This window comes from Trachinotus anak, unplaced genomic scaffold, assembly GCF_046630095.1.
Source record: "Trachinotus anak isolate AG129_WGS33_773 ecotype Australia unplaced genomic scaffold, CSIRO_AGI_Tana_v1 ptg000009l, whole genome shotgun sequence".
Taxonomy (NCBI): Eukaryota; Metazoa; Chordata; class Actinopteri; order Carangiformes; family Carangidae; genus Trachinotus; species Trachinotus anak.
In genome coordinates this window covers 12,371,556-12,396,945 of record NW_027273860.1, presented here as the reverse complement: position 1 = coordinate 12,396,945, position 25,390 = coordinate 12,371,556, and the positions used below count along the sequence as shown (strand labels likewise).

At 41.4% G+C, this 25,390-nt stretch overlaps 1 protein-coding gene across 1 annotated transcript in view; it reads left to right on the top strand.

Moving 5' to 3' along the window:
* pola1 (polymerase (DNA directed), alpha 1) overlaps nucleotides 1-25,390 on the top strand; it is a 55,093-nt gene that overhangs the window by 13,735 nt on the left and 15,968 nt on the right. Inside the window, exons 27-35 of the mRNA XM_071485387.1 lie at nucleotides 8,914-8,946; nucleotides 9,347-9,439; nucleotides 9,563-9,768; nucleotides 9,939-10,071; nucleotides 10,675-10,806; nucleotides 11,021-11,195; nucleotides 11,822-12,003; nucleotides 16,131-16,262; nucleotides 24,415-24,531. Of these exons, the coding sequence (XP_071341488.1) occupies nucleotides 8,914-8,946; nucleotides 9,347-9,439; nucleotides 9,563-9,768; nucleotides 9,939-10,071; nucleotides 10,675-10,806; nucleotides 11,021-11,195; nucleotides 11,822-12,003; nucleotides 16,131-16,262; nucleotides 24,415-24,531 (1,203 nt within the window). The remainder of the gene's footprint in view (nucleotides 1-8,913; nucleotides 8,947-9,346; nucleotides 9,440-9,562; nucleotides 9,769-9,938; nucleotides 10,072-10,674; nucleotides 10,807-11,020; nucleotides 11,196-11,821; nucleotides 12,004-16,130; nucleotides 16,263-24,414; nucleotides 24,532-25,390) is intronic.

The following is a 25,390-nucleotide window of genomic DNA, read 5'->3' as shown; positions in this document are numbered from 1 at the left end:
TTCACAGATCACTATCCTGGGTGAAGCAGCGTCGAGTGGTAGTACGGTTCAGGCAGTAGTTTGAACAAAACGGAGCCGCTTTATTGAATTTGTATGGAGCCTTACAGTTAAATGGCTGTAAGCCAAGTAGTTCTTGGTAGTTTCCGACTGCAGCGAGCCAGAAAGGCCAGCTGGCATTTATAGCGGGGTTTCTAGTGTATTTGTGGGTATTGCTGTTTGCACCTCCGCCCCCATTTTAATCGTCACATTTGCACTCAACTTTCATGTCATGATTTAGGAGGCTTTTTATTTTTGTAATTGTAACACGTATACTGACTGCTACTCGGTGCGCAGTGTAAATCCACCCTCCCGCCACTCAACGCGTTCCCTTAATCTGTTTGGACGAGGGTTCGGGTGAATGTGCATGTGTTCTGTGTATTTATTGATTGGCTTAGCTCTCACCTTTCTCTCACTCTCATTTTAAATTGAGGCCTAACCCCCTGTGGCAGGGCGGGTCAGGCCGGGGGCCACAGTGGTTTCTCAGCCCGGGGAGGGTTCAGATGAGGGGGGATGACAGACCCTTGGCTGTGGCTCTTCTGATCAGATTTACCAAGTTAAGAGGGGAAAGCCCCCACTTATCAGCCCCCACCCAACTCTTGAGTGTGTTTCTTGAGTCTTCTAACTATCTGTGTCTGCACGTATGTGTTGGTGTCCGTGTGTGTGTGTGTGTGTGTGTGTGTGTGTGTGTGTGTGTGTGTGTGTGTGTGTGTGTGTGTGTGTGTGTGTGTTGGTGTCCGTGTGTGTGTGTGTGTGTGTGTGTGTGTGTGTGTGTGTGTGTGTGTGTGTGTGTGTGTGTGTGTGTGTGTGTGTGCGCGCGTGTGTGCGCGTGTGTGCGCGCGCGCGCGTGAATGCCCATCCATGTGTGCACAAGTGCTACTGGCCGAACTCTGCCCTTTGTCGGGGGACCATTTGTTGTGGCCCTCCTCTGTCCTGGTATGTGTGGGTATTAAGGGGGGGATGATGGGTATTAAGAGGAAGGTGAAGGTTTAGGATTACACAGGCGAGGGTCCACCACAGATTGATGTCCCCCTCAACCCCTCAGCGTTATTTTGAGTTCTTTTGTATGTTTGCCAGAGAACAGTTGGGTGCAGAGAAACAGATACATGAAACACAGACAACTTACACACATGCGGTTATAATAGGCTGATAAAAGCATTTGTCACGCCGGTAAGACTTTTATTGCCAACCGACCACTGGGCGGTGGATCCTTGACTTCATCTGACAGTTGAACCTGATAAATACGGATGACTTGTGGACCTCAGACTGTCGGACTGCTCTGTACATCAGGCTAAACATAGGAAAAGTAGGATTTTCTGCAAATGTGCTGGTAGATAAGGGATCAGTAGCAGGAAAAACTCTACAGAATTTGGCGAGCACTGCTGTCTTTTCCTATCCCAGTGTTAATGTTGCTCCTCATAGCAAATAGAGAAGTGTCTATAAACAGTCAAGAGGACCACAAGCGCTGCTTTGCTTTAAGTATAGTTCATTTTTCTTTCTGGTGTCTCTTTAAAATGAGTCAGGACACAGGATGAATCTGAAGTGTTTTCTTATTCCTTAGTTTCTTGGTTTGGACACTTTTGGACATGATTTGTTTTAAAAATCATAAACTGTCTGTTGTTGCTGAACACAAACTGTGTGTGTGTGTGCGTGTGTGTGTGTGTGTGTTTTAGTGTTAGTGTGTATGTCCTCTTAAACGAGTGATGTTAACAACAGAGGCCAGTGGAAGCCGCTGATTGTTGCGGAACGCAGATTGGTTTGACCTTTGGCCCTTTTGCCAGCAAATCTGACGACCATTAGCAGGTGTGTGTGTCTCAGGATGGAGGATGACTCCTGAAAGCCATTCTGCTGTAATTGAGTCTCTGTCCTTGTGTTTAAAAACAGCCTGACAGGACCTCGTAGTTGACATTATTGGATGGCATGCGGAGTGAAGGATAGAAGTGGGCTTGGGTAACAGAGCCGAGGGTGTGGAGAGGTCAAAGTTTGGTTTAGGTTAAACCTCTATGTGTACATGTGTGTGCATGTGGTCGTAATGAAGTCTGAGTAAATATTGTTGCCCCTGATGTCCCTCGTTCAGGTTCTGTATCATTCCTCGTGTCCCAAGAATCACAAATCATTTCCCCGTATCAGACACAGGAATACCTAAACCACCTTATCATGTCTCGTGTGTCCGTCTGTCAGACTACAGACTGTGGAGGTGTGTGAGGAAACATTGTTGCCCCCATTTCTTTCATTCTGGGTCTCAATCGCTGCCGCTGTCTCAGAATCACCGGGGTCATTTTTACATTTCCCCGAATTAGACATAAGAATACATAAGCCTGCATGTGTGTGTCTGCATATGCATGTATGCATGCTCGTGTCTGGGGAAACGAGGGCTGCATGTTTCCATGGTCCTGTAGTCCCCTTAAAGAGCTGGCTTTACTCCTGATAGGAGTGGACTTAACAAATAGTCACATGGGAGCAGCGCTGCTATTTTGGCTGCATTAGCTTGTCTGCGAGGGCTGACATCGGACAGGACAAGGTTTCAGAATCTAAACTGCGACGTTAGTAACACCTACTAATGAGGCCATGTGAGACTGGGATAATGGCAGGGATTATAATTGACAATGGATTGATTTAACATCTGCTGTCTTTATCAGGGTCACCGATAGAGTTGAAAATGAGAGGATAATTAGTAAATGGTTTTAGCTGACTTGGTAGAGGGATGATACATATGTTCACTTCTATTAAAATCTTCAAATTTCTTAATTTATGACCTAATAAACTGGATCCTCTGATCTTCTTTACTGCGACGCATGGATGGAAAAGGCATCAGGAAAATGACAGAGCATGTAGCTTTAGATTGAGTTTCTGAATAATTTGTAATTGCATATTGGTTTGACAGGAAATTAATGAAGACTATTTTGATAATTGATGAATTTTTTGGGACACAACATATTAAGTAAATAGTACCAGACATTTGCAGCCTACAGCCTCTTATGTGAGCAGCTGTCAGCAAATGTTAATTCAGTAAATCACTTGGTAAATTGATCGTTTGAAAAAAAAATTATCCCTGTTGACTACCTACATGCACATAACTTATTTGCCTGATGACACTGAACTGTACCAATGTCTTGACACATCAGGATGTGTCCTCTCCAGCTATTTAAGTACGACAGTTTTAATTGAGCAGACAGCAGTAGGATTGCTGTCATTGTCAATTTATTTACGATGAACGCGAGCGGTTGTGATCTCAGCCGGTTGTATTAGATCACACACAGCTTTACTACAGCTTGACCCTCCCAGCAGCAGACATGAGAGCACAGCTATGGCATCTGCCAGGACAGGTGTGTGTGCCTCTCTGCACTCATGCTTACATAAATGCAGGTGAAACCATTTCAGTGAAAGAGGGATTTCCATTCTCTGTGGGTTGCGTGCACATGAGAGCTCACACTAACACAGGAGAAACTTTGAATCTTATTCATCTCTGTTTGTGAGATTGTGTTAGTGAAGGAGCAGGTCTCCGTGTATGTGTACATGCACACGTACTCATGCGCCTTGTGTACATGTTGTGCGTACAACGCCTCCCCAGTGGTGTGTTCCTCCACAGGTGCTATTTCAGTCGGTCGACTGTCATCCCAAAATGCTTTTCAGCTGAGTGCTTTTCAAAACAATCGTCACTGGTGCCCCGGGCTCTTTTTACAAGGGCCCTCTGCCACACTGAGGTTTAACATGCCGTCTCTGATCTGCTGATCAGCACAGGGGTGTATGGTATATGTATGTGTGTGTGTGTGTGTGTGTGTGTGTGTGTGTGTGTGTGTGTGGAGAGTTTCAGAAAGGGAGACTGAGGGTGGACCTGGAGGATCTTTCGTCTGCTTATCATTCTGTCTGTATTAATTTCCTTTCCATATACAGTTTGTCGCTCAACTAACCAAGTCAATTAAGACTAATATTCTTTTTTTAAAATGACGGCCTGGCAGCAGACAAAAGATATTTTGATGAAGAGGCAGGAGAAGTGGATTAGAATAAAGATTATATGAGAGCGACATGACAACAGGACTCATAAATCCCTAATAGATAAGGCCACCAAATAGCTGAACAACAGCTGGGAAAAAGCGGATATCACAACAAGGCTGAACCTCTCATCAATTAGCATGACAGGGTGCAATAATGCACAGCTAATGGGTACACAGGTGCACATGCAAAGACATGAGACATTGTTAAAAGCACAAAATTACAAGCTGTGAAAAGTCAAGTCAGAGACAGCGGGCAAGTGCAAGTCCCTTTTTAAATTAAAACTGAGTGGTATATGGATTTGTATTTCCCATTTCACTTTTACCAACTTAATTTGTTCTTGTTTTGGGTTTATTTAGCTGCACTAGTCGACTGAACAAGATTTGTTATTTATCTTGGACCCGTGCTCCTGAAGTTGTCTCCTCCTGTCACTTTATGGCATCTATGAATGAGACTACACCAGAACCACTTAACCAAACTACATGTTTAAGCAACAATGGCAGGGGAAGGTGCTATAAAGTCAGTGTCCCCAAGTCTGAATGGACTGGGTACATGAAGTAGTATAAGGAAAAACGCTGTAAACTGCAAAATCCAAAGTTCTCTGCACTCGTGTACGAAAAACTGCAGCTGCAAACTGTTGCAAGTTTCAGGTTTACCTAAAAGTATTTTAAGCACTTTTCAGTTTAGTGGGAGTTTAGTGTTACTATCACATTATTTGCAAGGCACAATGTACAGTTTGCCTGTAAGGATGTTTTCCTCTTGCCGAAACAGACTCTTATGTGGGTCTTTTGTGGTGTGAAAGCAAAGCAGACACAGGATTTTATGATGGTAGATGTGCGACATTCACCACTACCCGCTCTCGGGAGGAGACAACTGTAAAGAGGTGTTGATTCAATTCTATGATCATGATAGAGGATGTAACCTGTGGAGCTGTGGAGCTGTATTGCATTATACAAAAAGGTGTGTCTGTTGTGTAGCCTACCTCCATTGATTTGAATGGGAGTGGACAAAACATTATAGGAACACCTACTAACATAAAGCAATACAGTGAAATAGTATCACAGACAAAAACTGAACATTGAAGATGAAGACAGGGTTTATTGCAGAACAGTTGTAATATTTTTAGTGAGGTTTCCCAATAAACTGCCAGCTGAGGTTATATTGTGGCTTAAAAAAGGAAGGATGAGGAGGGATAGAGAATGTAAAAAAAAATCATTTTTTTCTGTCTACAAATCTTCTATTCTGATCCTTCACTCTGTGGGGGGACTTGTCAGTGAGCCGCTCAATTACTGTCCAGTCTAATTACACTGTATTAACACTGAAGAGCCCAGAAGTGAAAGGCAGGAACATAGGAAAATTTAGTCATGTTTTACTGTGAGATAAAGAGGGAAGATTTTAACTGATTTTATAAATTAACTGAGTAGAAAATAGGTTGAGTAAGAGAAGGAGGATCAACTTGTTGTAGATATCAAAGTGTTTCGGATTCAGACCGAAAAAATGGTTCATAAAATTTAAAGAGTTGTGTTCTTGATAGGGGAGATTGTCTAGCCGAATAAAGGAATAAACTTAAATAGAAATTTGGATAATCAATTGCTCTGTCAAATGTCAGTGGCAAATGTCTTAAGTTCCCAGAATTCAAATATCTCAAGTTTACTGTCATAGAGACGTAGGAAAACAAAAAGATATTGACATACAACAAGCTGAAACCTGTACATTTCTGCTAAAAAAAAAAAAGAACGAATACAATGATAAATAAATTATCAAAGCTGTTGCAGATTAATTTTCTGTCAGGCTCCTAATCAGTTAATTGTTGTAGTTGTGCGTCGCAAGCCCTTTTTGATAATTGGGTCGATGTAAATGTGAGAGAAACAGAAGCTTCACTGAAAAGACACAATTTGTGGATTACATTAAGTAATATGAGTCCTCTGTGGAGCTTTTTCAGTTGTTTGCCCCAGTATGAGCGGCATTCACAGTGGTGACTAGTGTAGTCATCAGATGGAAGACACACACTCTTTTTGCCCCCTGGGGATATGTGTTTGCATTGGTCCATATTGTATGTATGTGTTTAAAGATGAGCGCTCACACACACACACACACACACCATCAGTTGCACACATTCCAGCGTCATGGTCAAACGACTTGTCTTTCACATGGCTCATTCCTTAAAGCAGTGTGTCCTGCTGGAAGTGACAGCATATGGAAAACCTGTCTAAATGAGTCCACACATCAATTACATCAACACATTCTCACCTCTCCCGCCTCCCCCTCTCGCCTCACTTTGCACTCTGTCTTTCCCACATCTCTCTGTTCATCACTTCTCTGCCCTCTCCTTCCGTCTGTTCTCTGATCATTCCTCTGAGCCTCTGCTTCTGTCTCTCTCATCTTTCAATACTTCTCGTCTCCTTTTTTATCGTGGTGAAAAAGAAAAGCTTGCATAGCGTTGAATAAAGGCTAAATTTTAACGTAGGTAAAAGTATAATAAAAGCTAGTATCTGTATTAGGTGGCATTCAGACTGAAAACAATGCTGCTTTAAAACAATACAAGCGGCTGCGTTGGTGGGGGTGTGTTGTTTCAGGTACCGGTGAGACAATGAAATATGATCCAGGACCGTCTGGTCAGAGTAACAGATCTGTTAATTTGAATGCTTGCACAGCGATTTATAACACAATGGAACAGAAATAAATTTTTGTCTGTCGTTGTTGGAATATTTTGAAGTAAACTGTAAAAATACAGCAAATAGTTCTACGAGCACTGTGTGTTTGCATGTATTTATTTGGCCAACACAGCACCCTGCTGGATGATGTTGCATTGTGGAAAAAGATAAACCCCCCCCCTTTTTTTTTCATGGGGTTGCTGCTGCAGACTGGCCAACTCAATTCAAATGAATGAGAGGGCTGCTTTTTTTCCACACAGAGCTGTTGTCTGTCTGAACACAGCAAAGGTGTATCAGGTTTTCAGGGAATGGCTCAAATCAGTGAGCAGGACTTCTTTCTGGCAGTAATGGACTTAATCCAGTATTAATATATCGGTTGTGTTGAGTTTGAATTTAAATAAATTGTACTATATCATGATATGCAGTTTAATAAATGACTATGATAGGTTTTATGTGCACACTCGGATTTTAATGTTTGATGCAGATGAAATAGTGAAGGTACCCTTAGAGCTGCTGTATCCACAATCTGTAGGAGAACTGTGTATTTCATGTGCGGGTAGACTTGCCTGAGCTGCAGCCTACCCTGATTGTTTTCCTTCTGAAGATCCTGTACCTGAAATCTCTGGTTCTTTGGGAAAATAAATGTCTTCACTTCATCCAAAAAGGGGAAGGAAATAACAGTTCCTCAGTGGCATTTATTCAGGACAAATGAATGTCCTGTTAAGTATATATATGCCCTGATTTTGTGCTACATTTGCAGTGTTTGTGTTAGTAGGCTGCTTTATAGCTTTTCTTATTTGTGATGTTCGATAAAGTTTAAGGTCAATAATGTTTTCAATTGTGTGAAACTTTTAAAAAAGGAGGCCAGTAAAATTGACCTGGTGAAGACTGAAGGAGAGTATGAATCTACTTTTGGCTCAGGCCTTCCACAAATAATCACTTCTTCAGCATCTTTTTGTATGTTAAATGACCTCCTCTGCACTCACTAAATGCAGCAGCGGCTCACATTTTAACCTGGAAGAAAAAAGCATTTTCATTTATGACTTGAAGGCTTTTATCCACTAAAAATGCATAATCTTTTGCCTTTAGAGGGGTTGAAAATGCCTTAAAAAATTCATTATATTGGAAGTCAGAAATTATGCAGTAGAGTTAGTTTTGCTCTGAAGATTTTATCTACCTGTACACACAATCTGATTAGGTCCTAAGACTGATTTCATCTTCCTCTATCCCCCCCTCCTCTTCCTCTCCTAAACCAGCAGGACACAGGATAGTCATTTGGTCTGGATAAAAGCTTAGCGGCACAATTCAGGGTGTATGTGCTCAGGCCAAAGTGTGTGTGTGTGTGTTTGTGGTGTGACCTTGACCTTGACTGCAGTCCCTAATGGAGGAGGCTGTTCTGTGAATGACTCAAACTCCCCCTGCCGTACAGTGGTATGTAGCAGCCCATAAAGCATGCCCACTCTGGTTTCAGGGAGTGGAACGCCGCCCCCTGCCCCCCCCCCCCCCCCCCCCCCCCCCCCCCGCACCATCCTGCCGGTGCCTAACCCCGCCCCCTCCTCACACTCTGAAATAGCCACGTCCTTGTCCCCACACGGAGCACAGTGTGAGTCGGGGTGTGTATATATGCGGCTGTGGTTGATTGAGGAGCAGATTGCTGGTGACAGGTCACACTGCGTTCCGTCCCTCCGACCCCCCAGATTAGCGACCCAGAGCCCCCTCCACTCCTCTGGGCCCCCACCTGTTAGAATCCCTCTGCTGCTCAGATCTCTTGCACACACACATACACACGCACACATGCACACATGCAGAGGACAACCTGCGTTAACAGAATTCTCTTATTTGTCCGTCACTCACTCTGCGGGTGATAAAGGCCATTACGAGTCATTAAGGTGTGTGTGTATGTGTGTGTGCGTTGCCCAGCTAAGATGTGTGTGGGTTGAAAAGACTCCTGTCACAGCACGCTCTCATAATTGCCCTCTTAGCCAATTATCCCCCATTTAAAAGCAAGTCACCTGTTCTGCTCCTATGTCCACACACACACACACACACACACATACACACACACACACAAACACACACACACACACACCAAATAAATAACATAAAAAAATTAATATGTAATTGTTTTGTGTTCCTGAGTGACATGTTTGTTTACTGTGCTTGTGTATATGCTGCAGTGCTTCTTGTTTTTGTCATCCATTCATACTGTTGTGTCTGCTCCCTCCTTTAGATTCTGATGCACACCAAAGACATGGTTCAGAAGGTGGGTTATTAACAAGCTGTTCTGCATCTATTGACTTATGATCAGTAAATGTAACACAAATATATTTGAAGTAGAGCTGAAAAATAGGACCTAACATCTCATCACAAGGTTGAAAATATATACTGTTTTTTGATATGAGTTGGTATTTTCACTTCAGTACTAATCTGTAGGTAAATTGAATGACTTAACCTACATGTTGAGAATGTTGAAGCTATTCTCTGTATAATTATAATATATTATACAATATTCAGGGAATTTATATTTCAGAAATAGTGACATGATTAAATTTAGATCAGTTTAGAGAGTTGTAATGTCAGTTATTCAGTAAATTTGGTTTATTTTCCAATCCTATTTTTAAACTTCTTTTCCTTCCAATAACTTTAATTCTGTTTTGACTTAGATGAATCTGGAAGTCATCTACGGAGATACAGACTCCATTATGATAAACACCAACAGCAAGTCCCTGGAGGAGGTCTACAAACTTGGCAATAAGGTGTGTTAGTGAATTTATGTTGCTGCGTCTGAACATGTATTCCCAGTAATGTACGCTTCCTCCTCACTTGAGTCGATGTTTGACATTTTCACCAAATGTGTACGTCATGTTTATTACTCCCAGGTGAAGGCAGAAGTAAACAAGCTGTACAAGCTGCTGGAGATTGACATCGACGGTGTGTTTAAGTCACTTTTGCTGCTGAAGAAGAAGAAATATGCAGCCTTGGTTGTGGAGAATCATGGCGAAGGACAGTACAGCGTCAAGCAGGAGCTCAAAGGCTTGGACATCGTCCGCAGAGATTGGTGTGACTTGGCCAAGGAATGTGGCAAGTACGTTAGATAGATCACATAGACCTGTGGCTAAAGAAAGTTACTGTCCTATTAGCAGGCTAACATATACAGGGCATTACAGGTATTTATTGATCTTTAATAAACAGTACATCTGAGGTAGTTGTTTTGGATGATAACTTTTATCCCTCTCATCTTTCCTCCTCTCCCAGCTATGTGATTGGTCAGATCTTGTCAGACCAGAGTCGTGATGTCATTGTGGAGAACATCCAGAAACACCTGATGGAGGTGGGAGAGAAGGTAGCAGGCGGAGCCATACCTCTCAACCAGTATGAGATACACAAGGTGAGGACATGGGTGTGTCTGTATTAAGTAAGAGAACCTTAACTTTCTGTCGTCACACACAGCTGCGCTTCACATCTACACTGTACGTGGTATAAAAGTGGTCAACCAGCACAAGAAACGTATCTGGGTAAACAGGCAGGAACAAACCAGCGCCCCTTATTCCTCTGTGCCATCGACACCCAGGGCCAGAGGCGTTATGTTTTCAGGTTGTCCGTCTGTCCCATTCTCATGAACCTGATATCTCAGTGGCGCCTTGACAGAATTTCTTCAACATTCACTTGGACTCAAGGATGAACTGATTTAGATTTTGATGGTCAAAGGTCACTTTGACCTCACAAATCATGTTTTTGGCCATAACTCACAAATTCATGGGCAAATTAAGACACAGTTTAACACTAATTTCTAATAGGATAAAATGATGAAGTGATGACATTTTATTATCAAAGGGTCAAAGGGTCAAAGGCCAACTTCACTGTGACATCACAATGTTCTGCAAAAACACTTCTGGCCATTATTTGATGCTGTAACTCAGGAAGTGGAGATTGTGACCATACTTCCTGCAACTTGGCTGGTTATTAACTGTCTCTTGATTGTCTTTTCCAGGCGTTGACAAAGGATCCTCAGGACTATCCAGACAAGAAGAGTCTCCCTCATGTCCACGTAGCTCTGTGGATCAACTCTCAGGGCGGTCACCGGGTCAAAGCTGGAGATACAGTCTCTTACATCATCTGTAAGGTGTGTGCATATAAAACAGACATGGATATCCTCTTTTAGGCCACTGGTACAGTATTCCTTTAAGAGTTTTTAAGTACATTTTAAAACATCATAATAAAAATTCTGACATGCATGGTAGAATTTAATAGATACTGCTGATTGTGAGAGTTTGGACCCACAGTATGATATACAATCTAGCACTCAAACCCCTGCATCTCTCTCCTTCATCTCCTAGGATGGCTCTACACTGGCAGCCAGTCAGAGAGCCTATGCTTTAGAGCAGCTTCTGAAGCAGGAGGGTCTCAGTCTGGACACCCAGTACTACCTGGCCCAGCAGATCCACCCTGTGGTGTCTCGGATCTGTGATCCCATTGAGGGCATCGACAGCGTGCTCATAGCCACATGGTTGGGTACGTTAATTACAGGTTTTGAGAGACTGTAAAAGACAAATTTTATTGAGAGTGGGCGGCCCAGTGTCATACAAGTGTTAAATTATGACTTGAATGTCAGGTTTCCTTATGCCTTTAAAAATGACAAAACAGAAAAAGGAAAAAAAAGCCAAATGTTCAATTGAAGTATTTGATTAAAATTAAATGAGTGAAAGGTTTTAATTGGTGTTTTTCACATCAACTTACATAACACTTGCTGAATTCTCACTTGCAGTTTAAAGACAATACAGTTCTCGTGGTTTTCTACAAATAAACACTGGCCATGAAGTATTTGTGGAGCACAGATTACTTTCGTGTGTTGCTACTAATCTCTCTCAATATGTCAGCATTAGAATATAGTCTGTTGACAGCTGAGACAGCCAAACATAGGAACGTTGTAATGGTTAATATCACGACAGTCTAATAAAAGTACAGAATAGATGTTTGAGTTTTGTTTACTAGTTATAAAAGTGAGTGGTTTGGATGGGACACCCACTGCATTCTCGTCAGGCCTGTGCATTAACATGTCTTCAATTTACTGTCGATTTAAGTGAAAACAAATTGTAAGAGGTGAAACAATCTGTAGTGACAGCTCTTGTCCATCTCAGGTCTGGACCCGAGCCAGTTCCGGGCTCAGCAGCAGTACCAGAGAGAGGAGGAGGCTGACGGCACGCTGGGCGCTCCGGTCCAACTGACTGATGAAGAGCGCTACAAAGACTGTGAGAGGTTCACTTTCACCTGCCCACAGTGTGGCACTAACAACATCTATGACAGCGTCTTTGAGGGAGCTGTAAGTAAACACACAGTATACAGTGGTAGCCATCATGCAAGTCCCACTGCTGTCCATTCTTTCCCATCTTCTTTGATGTTACAGGATTCCTATGGCCGTGAGCTAAGTATAAAATTTTGAAATACTTTTTTTTTTTTTTTAACCTTGAAAAAATGCAAATGTTGTCATCTGCCCATGTCAGTGACTTGTCGTTTGCACGGACAGCCGAAAAGAAAATTTTACTTTCGATGTGTCAATGCACTACGAATTCTACACGATAGCCATTGTAACTCCTTAGAAGTTTCGGCCTTCGTCATCTTAGTCATTCATTTGTATCAAGCACCAAAAACTCAGACCAATTTTTGCTGTAGGGAAAAACTACTTTTTTGCCATTGCAAACATTTTTTATCCCTAAAGGAATGAAAAATGCAATTTAATACCAGAGGTTTCATCACTCCAAAGGAAATGTTGCCAAAATGGCGCCAGACAATCATTTTTCTTGAAAGTCAACACTATTAGAATCATCATCATACATTGGAAATACATTAAACCTATGTAACTGTAGCTCGTAAGTTAGGTTGTGGAGTCAGAAATTTGCAGAACACACAGAGAATCTCACAGAAATACAGAGAAAGACTGAGATGACTAATCACTAATGGTTTGTTTCACTGGTGTAATGGATTAATCAGCAGAGACAGACATAAAGAGTATAAGAGTGGAAGAATGGTGTTTCCAAAGGCATTTCAGTCAAACTTCCTGTGAAGGATTCATGCTTTAGTCATCCTCTATATTGTGTCTCTGTCTGTATTTTTAGACAGCTGCCTGGCTCCAAGACGGACTCTGTTTTCATTGGCATAGTTTGGACTCCACAACTTGAAAAGCCTTTGCTTAACCCCTGCTGCTCTATGAGCACACACACACACTGATATCCTACCATTTGTCAGGCCAAGGTCGTGTGTGTGTGTGTGTGTGTGTGTGTGTTATCAGCTTCTAATGAGGAGCAGGGCACGCAGCTTTTTCTCGTCTGGACGACACTAATAAAGCTGACAACCCTCTGTCCGCTGCTGGCAGAGAGAACTTGTATTAAATTAAAAGAGGAGTATTACACACATGCTCCACAGGATGATGTCATTATACACCCTCAGCAGATACTCGTATAAGAAGCATACTGAAAAAAATTATATTAGATTCAGTTTAAGTTGATCAAATTCTTGTGCAGATACAAACAAAATGAACATTGGTAAGGAAACAACCTGCTTCCTACTTCAAGATTCAACAGTTGAATGTGGTGTGTGTGTGTTATCCGTCAGATAAGTTGGTGTTGTAGACATTTTTTTCAATTTTTAGACTAAACGAACCAGGATTTGTCTGATTTCTGGTGTTAATTTTCCACCATGCGTCAGAGGCTGGTATGCACGCACACACAGAGAAACTGATAAGACAGTAAGTTAATTAGGGTGGTGAACATGGTCTAACAGCTCAGAGAGAGGGGAGGACAGATGGGCCTTGACTCCACCGCTGACACAGAGCCAGAGATGGTAGGAGGAGGCGGTGATGGAGGACAGACAGAGGAGGAAAGTTGTTTGATTGGGGGGTGGGGGGGTGGCGGCGCAAGAGAGGGATGAAAAGATTAAGTGTGGAGGAGAAAAAAAGTCTGGATAGAACTGCGGGATTTCCCTGAGTTCAGTTTTAATAGAGCGCTGGGTATCCCAGTTTGGAGTGTTAAATCAACACACTGTGAAAGCAATCAGACCGAAGACAGGGAGGAAAACAGTCCAGGTAGACAGCTGACATTGTAAACCTTTTAAAATTGTTTTACAATTTTGCAGAAGGCTATTTAAAGATGACGGTTGGTTGGGTTTTAGACAACATGTAGATGAGTGAAGAATCTCACAAACACAAGACAAACTACTTACTTGCTTTAATTACATTTCTCACTCATGAAATAACTGGCGTGTTGGTTGTAACTTGTGAGTGAAACTTCTGTTAACAAAATCAAGTTAGGAATGAAACAAGTGAGATAAAAGAGCAGAGGGGGAGGATATCATGGAGAGAGAAGAAGGGAGGCTGTCTGCTTTTGTCCAGAGCAGACTGGAAAGAAAAAAACAAGAGGAAAGAAAGAGGGAGAGTTAATGTGTGTAGCTTCATATTAGAGGAGCCAAATGAGTTGATTGACTTAAACTGGCCTAAAATCTGGTGGTATTTTTTTGTCTCTAAAAAGAAATGATGTAAGCAAACAAAAAATCAGTGTGTGTGCTGAGTGGGGGGGGGTGTCACATGCATTCCTGTGTGTCATTGACTTCTCTGCAGAAACCTTTTTTGCTGCTATCAATGCGACAGTTAAATGGAGTTCAGGTTGAAAGGAGCGAGTGTTTAAAGCTGTTATGTTTAGTGTAATTGTTATGTACTGTGGTTACTTTTTTCATTGCATTAACTAACTATAGGCCTTGCTGTCATGTGGAAAACTCAAAGGTACTGAGGTCATGTTGACCTGTTTTCTTCAGGCTACAATAATGTTAAAATTTACTAGACCCAGGGGTGCTTTCAGCCTTTACACCTTCCACTTGACATGTTCTTTGTGGACCTTCAAAGGTAATGGCCACGTTTCTGTGTTATGTAACTGCTTTTTTAGATTCCCGAGGTTAAAAATGAAGCTGCGATGAATCCCTTTGCACATGTTTATGCCCAGGATGCATGAAGTCCAGTAGGAGAGAAATTTTAATTATGCTACAGAGACTGTAGTAAATGCCCCCCCACCCCACCCCTTCCATCATTGTACCATTGTACAGACTCAAAACAACAGACTTCATAGTGCGAAAACCTTTTAATGTTAAACTTGATTTATTTGGTATTATATGGGACCAATCAAAATCATATGGGACCAATCGCAAAGATAGTTGTTCTCAACTGCTTTTTGCTATCGATGCTAATATAGTAGAGTTAGGAAGTGGGAGGCGCGATTGCAGCAAGTCCCCTTCATATTCTGAAACGTTCCCAGTTGAATCCCATTGAATTACAAACACAAACAACTATGTTAGAATATATGAGGCTCTTTGGCAAAAAGTCAAAGATACAAGCCTGTGTCCAAAAGAGTGTATCACTGGATGTTAACTTCACCTCCCCATATGCATTTTGTTGAGAAACATTCAATCACAGAGCTTGAAATTCTGTGATGCTAATTATGGGCACTGGCTGAAGACTTCAGTGTTCAGAACTGATGATACAGTCTGCTGAGTGAAATAATTCAGTTTCTGAATCTGGGTCAATTTTGGATGAATTCAGCAACTATGTTAATGAGTTTAGTTCCCAACACAACAGTTCCCAACATTGTGCGCTTTGATTCATGGACTCTTCTCCATAGCAACAGCAGCTAAGGCTCATTGGATACTGTAGTATTTAGAACCCTTTTACATGTCAAACGAATGGTTTCTTAGAAATTGAGTTGACATACTTGAAACTAGTTCCTATGACGTAAAACATAGGATCATTATATTAATGGTGTGAGGCATGTGTTTCTCTGAGGAACGACGAGGAAAATTACTTTGGCAAGGAGCAGCCCCCGTCACTCTGCAACCTGAGTGTTTCTGATACCTTAGTTTGTGGCATTTAAACTTGACTTTAGTTTAACAAAATATGTCAAAAAGCTTGACAGTTCAAAGTTGAATAAAAAACTTGAACTTACAATGTAGTTACAAAAAGTTTTTTCAGATACTCAATGGACAAATTTTGACCAGTACTCAAAAAGTATTGTGTTAACTCAATACTCACACAGTTTCTTAGACTCTGGTTTTTAGTATTCCACTTTGTTTGTTGCGGTCATCAACACATTGAATTTATCCGTTTTCAATAAGGGAAGTTTTTTCCAATTATTTACCTGCACACGACTGCAGCATTTTGCAGCATTTTGCAGACAGTTGTCAGCACATTTGATTGTATTTCATTGAAGACTCTTCAAATGGTCTGAAAAATTTGGGTGAGCTGCCCAAATAGACTGTGTACAGTACTGCTGCCTGGTTGTTATATACTTTGAATGAGACTAAATGATTTTAGCTTGAAGGCTTGAGTTGATCATATTGTTGATTGTATGTTTATATGGATTGATCTGTTGTTTTTCTCAGATGTGACACACATAATATTCTCCATTGCAGGGTTCAAAGTTGGAGCCCAGCTTAATGCGATGTTGTCACATCCCGTGTGGGAGCCGCCCCATCGACTACGTTGTTAACATCAGCAACAAACTCCGACTTGACATCCACCGCCACATCAAAAAATACTACTCTGTGAGTATCTCTGCGTTTTTTTATAAGCATGAGTAGGGTTCTGGTAAAAACTATTAACTCTGCAGATAGCTACTTTACACAGACACAAACATTAATGCATTTTCTTCAACACCTGCAGGGCCACAAATGGACTTTACGTTTAGTTTTAATTTGGTGTCTAATGCTGCGACTTGTTAGACAAGTGGGCTGACAAGTGACTCTTCTACTTCTCCCTTCTTTTACGTTTTTGTCCAAGGTAGTTTTTAGAACATATGCCTTGTTAGGTCAGTAACACCCACTGAATGTAGAGAGGATTATATGTTTGGTCCAAGTATTAAGTTTGTTTGCACACCATTATCTAGCAAGTCATTCCTAAATTAATACAAGCTCAAGTATTCAGAGAAACTGAGCTGTATGTGATGAAATTGTCAAAACTTGGGAAATTGACCTTCCACTGAGTGTCTATGAAATGGTTGGACTGTATTTAACACAATGGGGGATGCAACAGATGCAGTGATGATAAGAGAAGCCATCAAAAAGATGTTGGACGAAAGATGAAGGAAACCTCAGCAGGGCACTGCACTGACATTTTCAACCAAAGAGCACATTATGCTTGCAAAATGAAAAGACCACAAGAAAGATTTGTAGCAGCATGATCCATGAAAATACTTAAATGGACATTCTTACTTTGAATACCACATTTAACATGTACTCTGACTCTTTATAGATGGTGAAGTTTAAATCATCTGAGAGAAATACTAGGTTATGGAAGAATCAGCAAAAAGTAAAAGTACAACAAATGACACATTTGACTTTAAATACTGAGCAGATTTGTCTCAATAATACAGAGTTACTTGTGGCTTGAAAGATGTTTAGTTATGAGCTTTACAGGGTAAATCGTGTTTAGTGGCTGTTTTCAGAGCTACAAACAGAAAACCTTCAAGTCAGAAATTTGAAGTGCGTAGATGTGCAGAGCTTCGTGATCATATAGATATAAAATACACATGCATACATGCCTTATTAGGTATTTATTCTATTGTTAAACTATACTATTTAACTACCAACCACCTTGCTACTTCATGGCTGTTCTGTGTACCTTGTTATGGAGAACAGGATTTCCAATCAGAGGCACAACTGTTCACTTCTTTTCTCCATTGACTATACATGCACATGTTGTGAGGGAGTTGTGGCTATTTCTATCAGTTCCATCACACATTTGGCTTTCATTGCACCTTCTACATATTACAGCATTATTATAGTATCAATGCACCATAATGGTTGATTGTCTTTGCTTGTTGTGTTACTATTTTACAAAGCTTTTAACCCTTGCTAGCTGTGGCTCTAGCTGTGGCACTGTTGCTACATCCACCACTTTCTGGAGTAAAATATCTCATCAACTTTTGAATGGAGTCTCATGACGTTTTGTACAGACATTCATGGTCCCCAGGAAAATGTAACTACACAGTAACACAAACCGCAACAGCTGGATGAACTGATTAGATTTTGATAGGAAATGTGCACACTGTGAGCTCACAGAACACTTTTTTGGCCATAACTCACAAATTCATAGACTAATTATAACACAGTTTAACATAAATGTCTAATATGATATAATCATGAATAGTGACATTTAATATCCATATGGTCAATGGTCAACTTCAGTGTGACATCACAATGTTCAAAAACACTCCTGGCCATTGTTCAGTGCTGTTTTCTGCCTGCAAACTCCAGTTTGCAGGCAGAAAACAAAATGTACAAGTCTACAAAATGAAGCTTACTTCAGCGCACAAGTTTACAAAACCAAGGTTACGATGCAAACCCCTGTTTTCAAGTCCATCTTTTTGAAAAGTCTGTAACAGGTTGTCACTGTACTCGGCGCCTGACGAGCAGCTTGGCAGTGAATTAAACTGGATTCCTGCGTTGTCTTTGTAGAGGGCTCGCTCTCTCCTGGTAGCTTCTAACACCTTGTTCTTGAGAGAGTGGAATGCACTGTCTGTAAAAGTGTGTGTGTTTGTGTGTGTGTCGGGCTTACTCTCCCACAGTGCTGAACAGAAATCAATTAGTGTGGTGAATGTGTGGGGAGCGAGTCCCCCTCAACCCCTTTGTCATGATGTGTGAAACAGCTGCTACCACTGAATACTTACACCTCACACAGCAACACATACACACACACTCTCACACACACACACACACACACACACACACACACACACACACCACTGGAGGCTGAACAGCAGTGGACAGAGCACACACAGCGGTGCAATGAAGAGGGGTAATATTGTGTAATTAAGGATTCCTTTCAGGCCGAGGGAGAGTTCAAATAGAGCTGTTTGTCTGGGCAGATAGAGTGAAAGCTCTGCACCTCTGTGTGTGTGTGTGTGTGTGTGTGTGTGTGTGTGTGTGTGTGTGTGCGTGCCTGAATATGTGTACATGTGTGTTGGCGTCCTAAGCTAGGACCACAGAGACATTAATCATTAGTAATGTCTCCCCCCAATCCCCACCATTATCAATAAACCGGCACCCTGAGAATGGGCAAACACTTGTTCACTCCCCTCTCTCTCTCACATACACACATATACACACACGAACGCACACAAACACACACTGTTGTCATCCTTTCCTCCACTCGTCCCACTGTCTTTGGCAAAATGAGAGATTTGCTTGTTTCCTGAACCACCCAATTCTTCTTTTTCTTTTTTCTTTTTTTTAAACCCCTCCCATCTAACCACCGTTGCCATGGCATTTAACAAATTATTGCAATTACCCTCGTCATGCGGGTCGCCCCTGGAAACGGGCTGAGGGGCAAGAGAAGAAAGGGGGAGGGAGAGAGAAAGGGTGAATGAAGACCAGAGAAGGTGATAATCCTGTTTTGAACAAAAGGTCAAATTGTTGAATAGAGAAGCTTTGATTAAGCGGAGGAGGTACAAAGTGGAACCGTTTGAGCTTTATTCAATGTGTTTGTGTGTGTGTGTGTGTGAGAGAGAGGGAGTGCGTGTCAGTGTGTGTGTATGTGACTGCGTGTTTGTGAAGTAGACCAATTTTAGGTCTATTCACTTTAGAGCTGGAAGTGTTGACTGCTGCAGCACAAAAACCAGTTAGAGAGGTGTGTGTGTGTGTGTGTGTGTGTGTGTGTGTGTGTGTGTGTGTGTGTGTGTGTGTGTGTGTGTGTGTGTGTGTGTGTGTGTGTGTGTGTGTGTGTGTGTGTGTGTGTGTGTGTGTGTGTGTGTGTGTGTGTCGGGTGCAGGTGGATTCCTCTGGCATTGACTGACTCCTGAGTCATGTCAGAGAAGCTTCTCCACTGTGTTAACAATAGAGCTGAACTGATTAGTTGATTAATCTATTAATTGATCAACAAAACATCAAGCTACAACTATTCTGATAATGGTTTATTATGAAAGTAAAGTGAAGTAATTTGAATGGAGGAACTTTCTGGCATTTTTCCTTTATTTCCAGATGTTTTATAGACCAAATAAGTAATGGCTTCATCGAGAAAATGTTGAGCAGATTTATAAAACATTTAAAAAGTCTTTAGTTGCAGCCCTAATTAACAATAACTGACCTTTGACCTTTAGTTGAGTAGTGACCGATTAATCATTTAGTCACTAAAATGTCATATAATAGTGAAAAATGCTGATCACAAGTTCCCAAAACTAAAGGTGACATCTTCAGATTGCTTATTTAGTTTAAACAATCGTGAAAAGTGGATGTTTCTGCTTGATAAATAACTTAAATAATGAATAGGCGATCAGATTTGACTGACTGGCTGATTGATTATGTCGTACTCTTTACAGCACTAAGTGGCAGAGTTCAAGGGTCATAAACAGCACCAAGACCAAAGAATTAATGCGTGAAAATATATCTCTGCAGTTTCCATATAAAAATACAGAAATAAATAAAGTATCAGAAGCCAAACTGTTTGGATGTAACGGAGCAGAGAAGATTTGGAAGAGATGCGTGTTTAAAAAAAAAAAAAAAAAAAAAAAACAACAGACAAAGAAGAAGAAGCACAGAGAGGGTATATTTCGTGTTGGGCCCTGTCGTGGCCTGGTCTTGCCTCTGTTTGGTTAAATTATGTGGAACTCATTTGACGTCTACATTCAATGTGTCAGATATCCACTGCTATAATTATGCAATTATGAGCCTTTATTCTCTCACGTCCGACTGTACACCCCCGCCCCCCACCCTCGCTCCGGCGAAATGCCTCAATTAGATTTTTTTTGTTTTTTTGTTCTCCCTGCCTCACTCCTCATGTGCTCCTTGTTTTTAGTCCTTTCTGTGCGGCTCACACAGGTTTGCTGCACTTAATCTTAACTTATTTTTTAGACTGTGCGTGTGTGGTGTGTGTGGAGGGGTTTTGGGTCACAGTTGCAGAGCAGGAGGGCATTGTGGGTTGTTTTTTCTCTTTTGAGCTGTCTCAGTTGTGTATGTGTCTTTGGCACTTGAATCTTTGCTGTGTGTCCTATTAATTCAGTTTAATGCATGTGATTGGGAAGCGATTAATATGTTTGTGCTCACACTGAATGGAGGATGTGTGTGTGTGTATATCCCATGGGAACAGCAGTGTGTGCCAAGGCTTGTGTCATAAGAAATACACAAAAAAAGATGGAGATCAAACAGCCGCCCACACTCGTACTCCTTATCTCGTACCTCCATGTGCCATTGTCCTGTATATGTCTTTATCAGGGACGGTGAGGCAGTCTCATTTCCCATGGTGCTCAGCTCTTTGTACCAGCTTGATGGAGGTGTTTAGATAATTAGTCCTGGAGCTGAGGTTTGTGGGTAAAACTGAACTCTGGGACTTTCTAATTGATTTGGGACAAATGTGTATGTTTGTGTGACCATGTGTGTTTGGTTTTCATTTAGAGGAGATTTTGTGTGTGTGTGTGTGTGTGTGTGTGTGTGTGTGTGTGTGTGTGTGTGTGTGTGTGTGGGGTCCAGGTATTACTCGTGTTGTGGGGACCTTAATCTGTTAACACAGTGACATTATGGGGACAAAAAGCAAAGTCCCTGTAACGTAAATCAGTAAATTTTAATGTGAATACATGTTTGAAGGTGAGGATGAGGTTAGGTTTAGGTTGGTGTAAGGGATGGAGTTAAACAAGTCGTACTTATGGTTAATGTTAGATTAATTCTCCAAGAAATGAATTTAAGTCAATGTGATATGAATAATGGAGACGTGTGTGTGTGTGTGTATAGTTTACATGAAGTAAGCTTCTTTCTGCCCACTGGGTCAAAAAAAGTAAGAAAACATCCTAAAAAACATGCAAGATGCAGTTTGTCCTTTTTTTTCAGCCAAACGCTTTTTAATCAACAAGATTAAAATGTATTACTTAGACCTAGTGTCTGTAACCCATTAAAAAATACCAATACACAGGGGTTAAAGTGGACCGGAACGATCCAGTCTATCTAAAGAGGGCGAGACAGACGAGCACACACAGGCAGGAAAGAAGCCCCTCCCCACAGATCATCACACAGGGCGATGGTACTTTAACTTTATTGTTGCAGAGGAAGCGAAGTCCCGCTTAACCCGGAACACATAAAAAAACTCAATGTTGTAAATTCATGAGGTTATTATAAAGATCAACTCCTCATGTGATTTAAAAACAAAAAAGAGCAGAGGAGCAGAGTAGCTTCTCCACCGGCGCTGAGAAATGTGCGTCTGGTGTGAGCAGCAAGACTACTGCTCGCACGACACAGTCAGACTGGCATTAAACCTCCAAATGGAATCAACAGGCCAGGCCTACCTCAGTCCTCAACATAGAGGACGGGTTGTTTACTGGTTTTTAATCAGAAATAGCAACATGTCGACATGGTGTGGGGTTAGTCTGGTGCACAGTCTGTGAACTGTCAAACCCACGGCAGAGAATACCCACTCAGATGGTACTGTTATCCCAGGATATATAAACTGTTGAACTGATGGTATCAATCAGTCAAGTCAAGTCTTGATGTTGGTTCATGATTAAGTGATTAATTATAAACATTAATAACAGTTATACATACTGCACACAACAAACCAGTCGTTCAGTTATACACTGAATCATTTTAAAGTCTTGGGACTGCAGAATGCAGCAAAGTACAGTTAAAATGATGGAGCAGACCTGCTCTAGTATACAACAAAGTACCTGTAATACATCTCCCATGAAAACAACAATCCCAAATGTCAAAGCTACTTAATTTAAGGGCTTTAGAAGAACTCTGTTATTATTCTTCAGTGACAAAAGTTTAGAGTCTTAGTCAAACTGAGATTTAGTGGCAGAAATGAAAGATTTCTGTTCACTCACTGTCGCCGTACTAGTTTACAGACTTAAAGCAGTTTTACAAATGACAATGGAGGGAAGATTACAGTGTCCAGGTCGTGCACTCAGAGGTGTAATTGCTGTAATGCCATATGCTTGATTTGGATCTATTTTTACAGAATTGAGACTATGTTTGTGTTGGTCAGTGTCAAAGTTTAATTACACTGTTTATTCAACATTATAAACCATAGAAACATCAAGCGGGGGATTTTTTAAAAAATTATTATTATTTTTAATAATAGACACTGTTTTTGCACAGTTCTTATTCTTCAGCAACTTTACTAAGTTGATTTGCATTACTTTATGTGTTTGTTCTTTACAGATACAGGTGACTCTCTCCCTGTTACCAACAATAGTTTGTCCTAGTTTGTTCTTCCTATAAAATATTCCTGAACCATACTGTACAGTTTGCTGTAAAAGAAAAAAAAATCCTCATTTCTTTTTTAGTTGTTGCTCAAAACTAATCAAGAGACTAGACAAAGGCGAACATAAAAATCAATGGGAGAAACAGAGCATGCTTGTATGTGTGAGGGGGATGCGGATAGAAAGACAGGTGCAGTGGTTTTGAAGGGGTTTATTTTGAGAGAATGGAAGGAAGGAAGGATAGATAGATGGAGGACAGAGGCAAAGGCTTTGGTAGTGGTGGGTCTTATGCTCTGTCATTAGTTGGGCATTAACCCCCTCCCCTTTAAACCCACTTAGTAATGACAGGGCATAAGAAGCAGAGGAGGAGGAGGGGTCTGGAAGAATACGGGGAGATTGAGAGGGTTAGACCACAGCACCTGCCCAGGGTCACTACCTCACCGCAGGGGGTCCTAACTACTGCCGTTTTGGCTGTCCGCTGCTCTGCCTGTCTGACAAGTCCCCCCAGAGCAGGACCGCGACACACAGCAGCTGAGGATACATTCAAATGTAAAGAGAGAGAGTGAGGAGGGAGGGATGTGAGGTCAGATGTAAACCTCTTGTTGTTTTCCTTGTCTTTTGCAGTTGTTTGTATTTTAAAGCTCCTGTTTTTCTTTCTCAGAGTACTTTTCCTGTCAGTGTTGTGCAGAATTAGAACAGCTAAATGGAAGCAACAATTTTCAGCAAAATTTCCTTATTACCAGAAACAGTTTTTAAAGTGTCTTTGAGGCAACAAAAGTTTTTTTGTCAATTTTTAAGAACACCTTATTGACAAAATAAATGCCCACATGAACACATTTTATAAATAAGTAATCACAAAAGGTTGTAAAGGCTACTCTGCTACAAGCCCTGTCTTTTCTGATGCAAGCCCTTCTATACTCATCTATGAGATGAAAACCCACCTTATTGGTGTGTGCATGTAATCGTTTTGTAAATGCTCTTCAAATCATAGAATGGAAATAAACAAATGGGTCTTTTATATATGTATTTAGATTATATTTCAAAACTTTTTTTATTCGTTTCCAGTGTTTGTTTTCTTCTTCAGAGCAGCCAAAACCTCAGCAGAAACCCGCTCACAGAGCAACAACTGAGAATGGAGCTTTTTTGGTCACAGATGTGTTTCAACAACCTAACTGTTATTTTTGTGATTAATCATTTGGTCTGTAGAATGCGATAAAATACTGAAATATGTCCATCACATTTTTCCATAGCCCAAGTTAACACCGTCAAATGTCTTGTTTTGTCCAACCGATAATCCAAAACAGGAAGATTTTCAGTTTACAAAAGCAGGAAATCTTCACATGCGAGTGAAGATTTCCACTTAAAATTCTCACTTAAAATATAACAAAATGATTAATCAAATATTAAAATAGTTGACCTTTTATTTTCCGTGGATTCACTAATTGTTGCAGCTCTACTGCAGATTGGACGTTTAGCAGTCAGTGGGAGTAACATGTGTGATGTGTCTCTGGTAGGGCTGGTTGGTGTGTGAGGACCAGGCCTGTCAGAACAGGACCAGACGTTTGCCCATCGCCTTCTCCCGCCACGGACCTATCTGCCCTGCCTGCACCAGGGCGACTCTCAGACCTGAGGTAACTCACAAACATCAGAATTCCCACTTTCACACACACACAGCTATGCACTCATGTGTTGGGTTATAGAAATACATGCACTACAATGAGGATACATTACACACTCTTGTCTGAGGTGGAGTTGAATGCACAGACCAACACACATTGATGAATTGTGTATGTTTTGTCCAGGTGATGGTGCTATGGAGCTGGAGTCTCCCCTCTCATATGTGCTGTACATCTCTGCTCATTAGTATCACATTACACCATATATGAATCAAAGCCATCTTCTTTGTCTTCCAGCTTCTGCGTGTATGTTTGCCGGTGCGTCCGTGCACACACACACTTGCCTTCACTCGATTGAAGGCACTAAGAGCTGGATGGTAGTTTAGCCATTAAAAGCATCTGTCTGTCTGGCTCTTGTAGCTGCCTCATGAACACTTTGTTAGCTTGACCACTGGATTTAAAAGAAACACTCTCCCTTTCAATTTGAGTGTGACGGTTCAATCTATTTTTTGTCCTCTTTCTCTGTCCCATTCCTACCATTCCTGTCTCAACCCTTGCCTTAACTCTGTCCTGTCAATTTTTTATCTTGCGTCCTCTGCTCCTATCTGCCCCCCCCCCGGCTGCTTTGCTGTGTCTGGCTCTGTGTCGACAGGTTGTAAACCAGAAGGCCAATTTCTGCTGTCACTGTAGCCACTTAGGCAGCCATTGCTGTGCCTGAGGGCCGTGGCACTTTAAACTGCGGGCTGAATAAAACATTTAACTCTGTGCTCACTCATGCACCCTTTCGCTACCCTAAAACCTGTAGCCTGTCTTCATTTTACCTGGTTTCTGCTACACTGTTTGACTCCCTACTCTATCATTACATAGTCTTTTT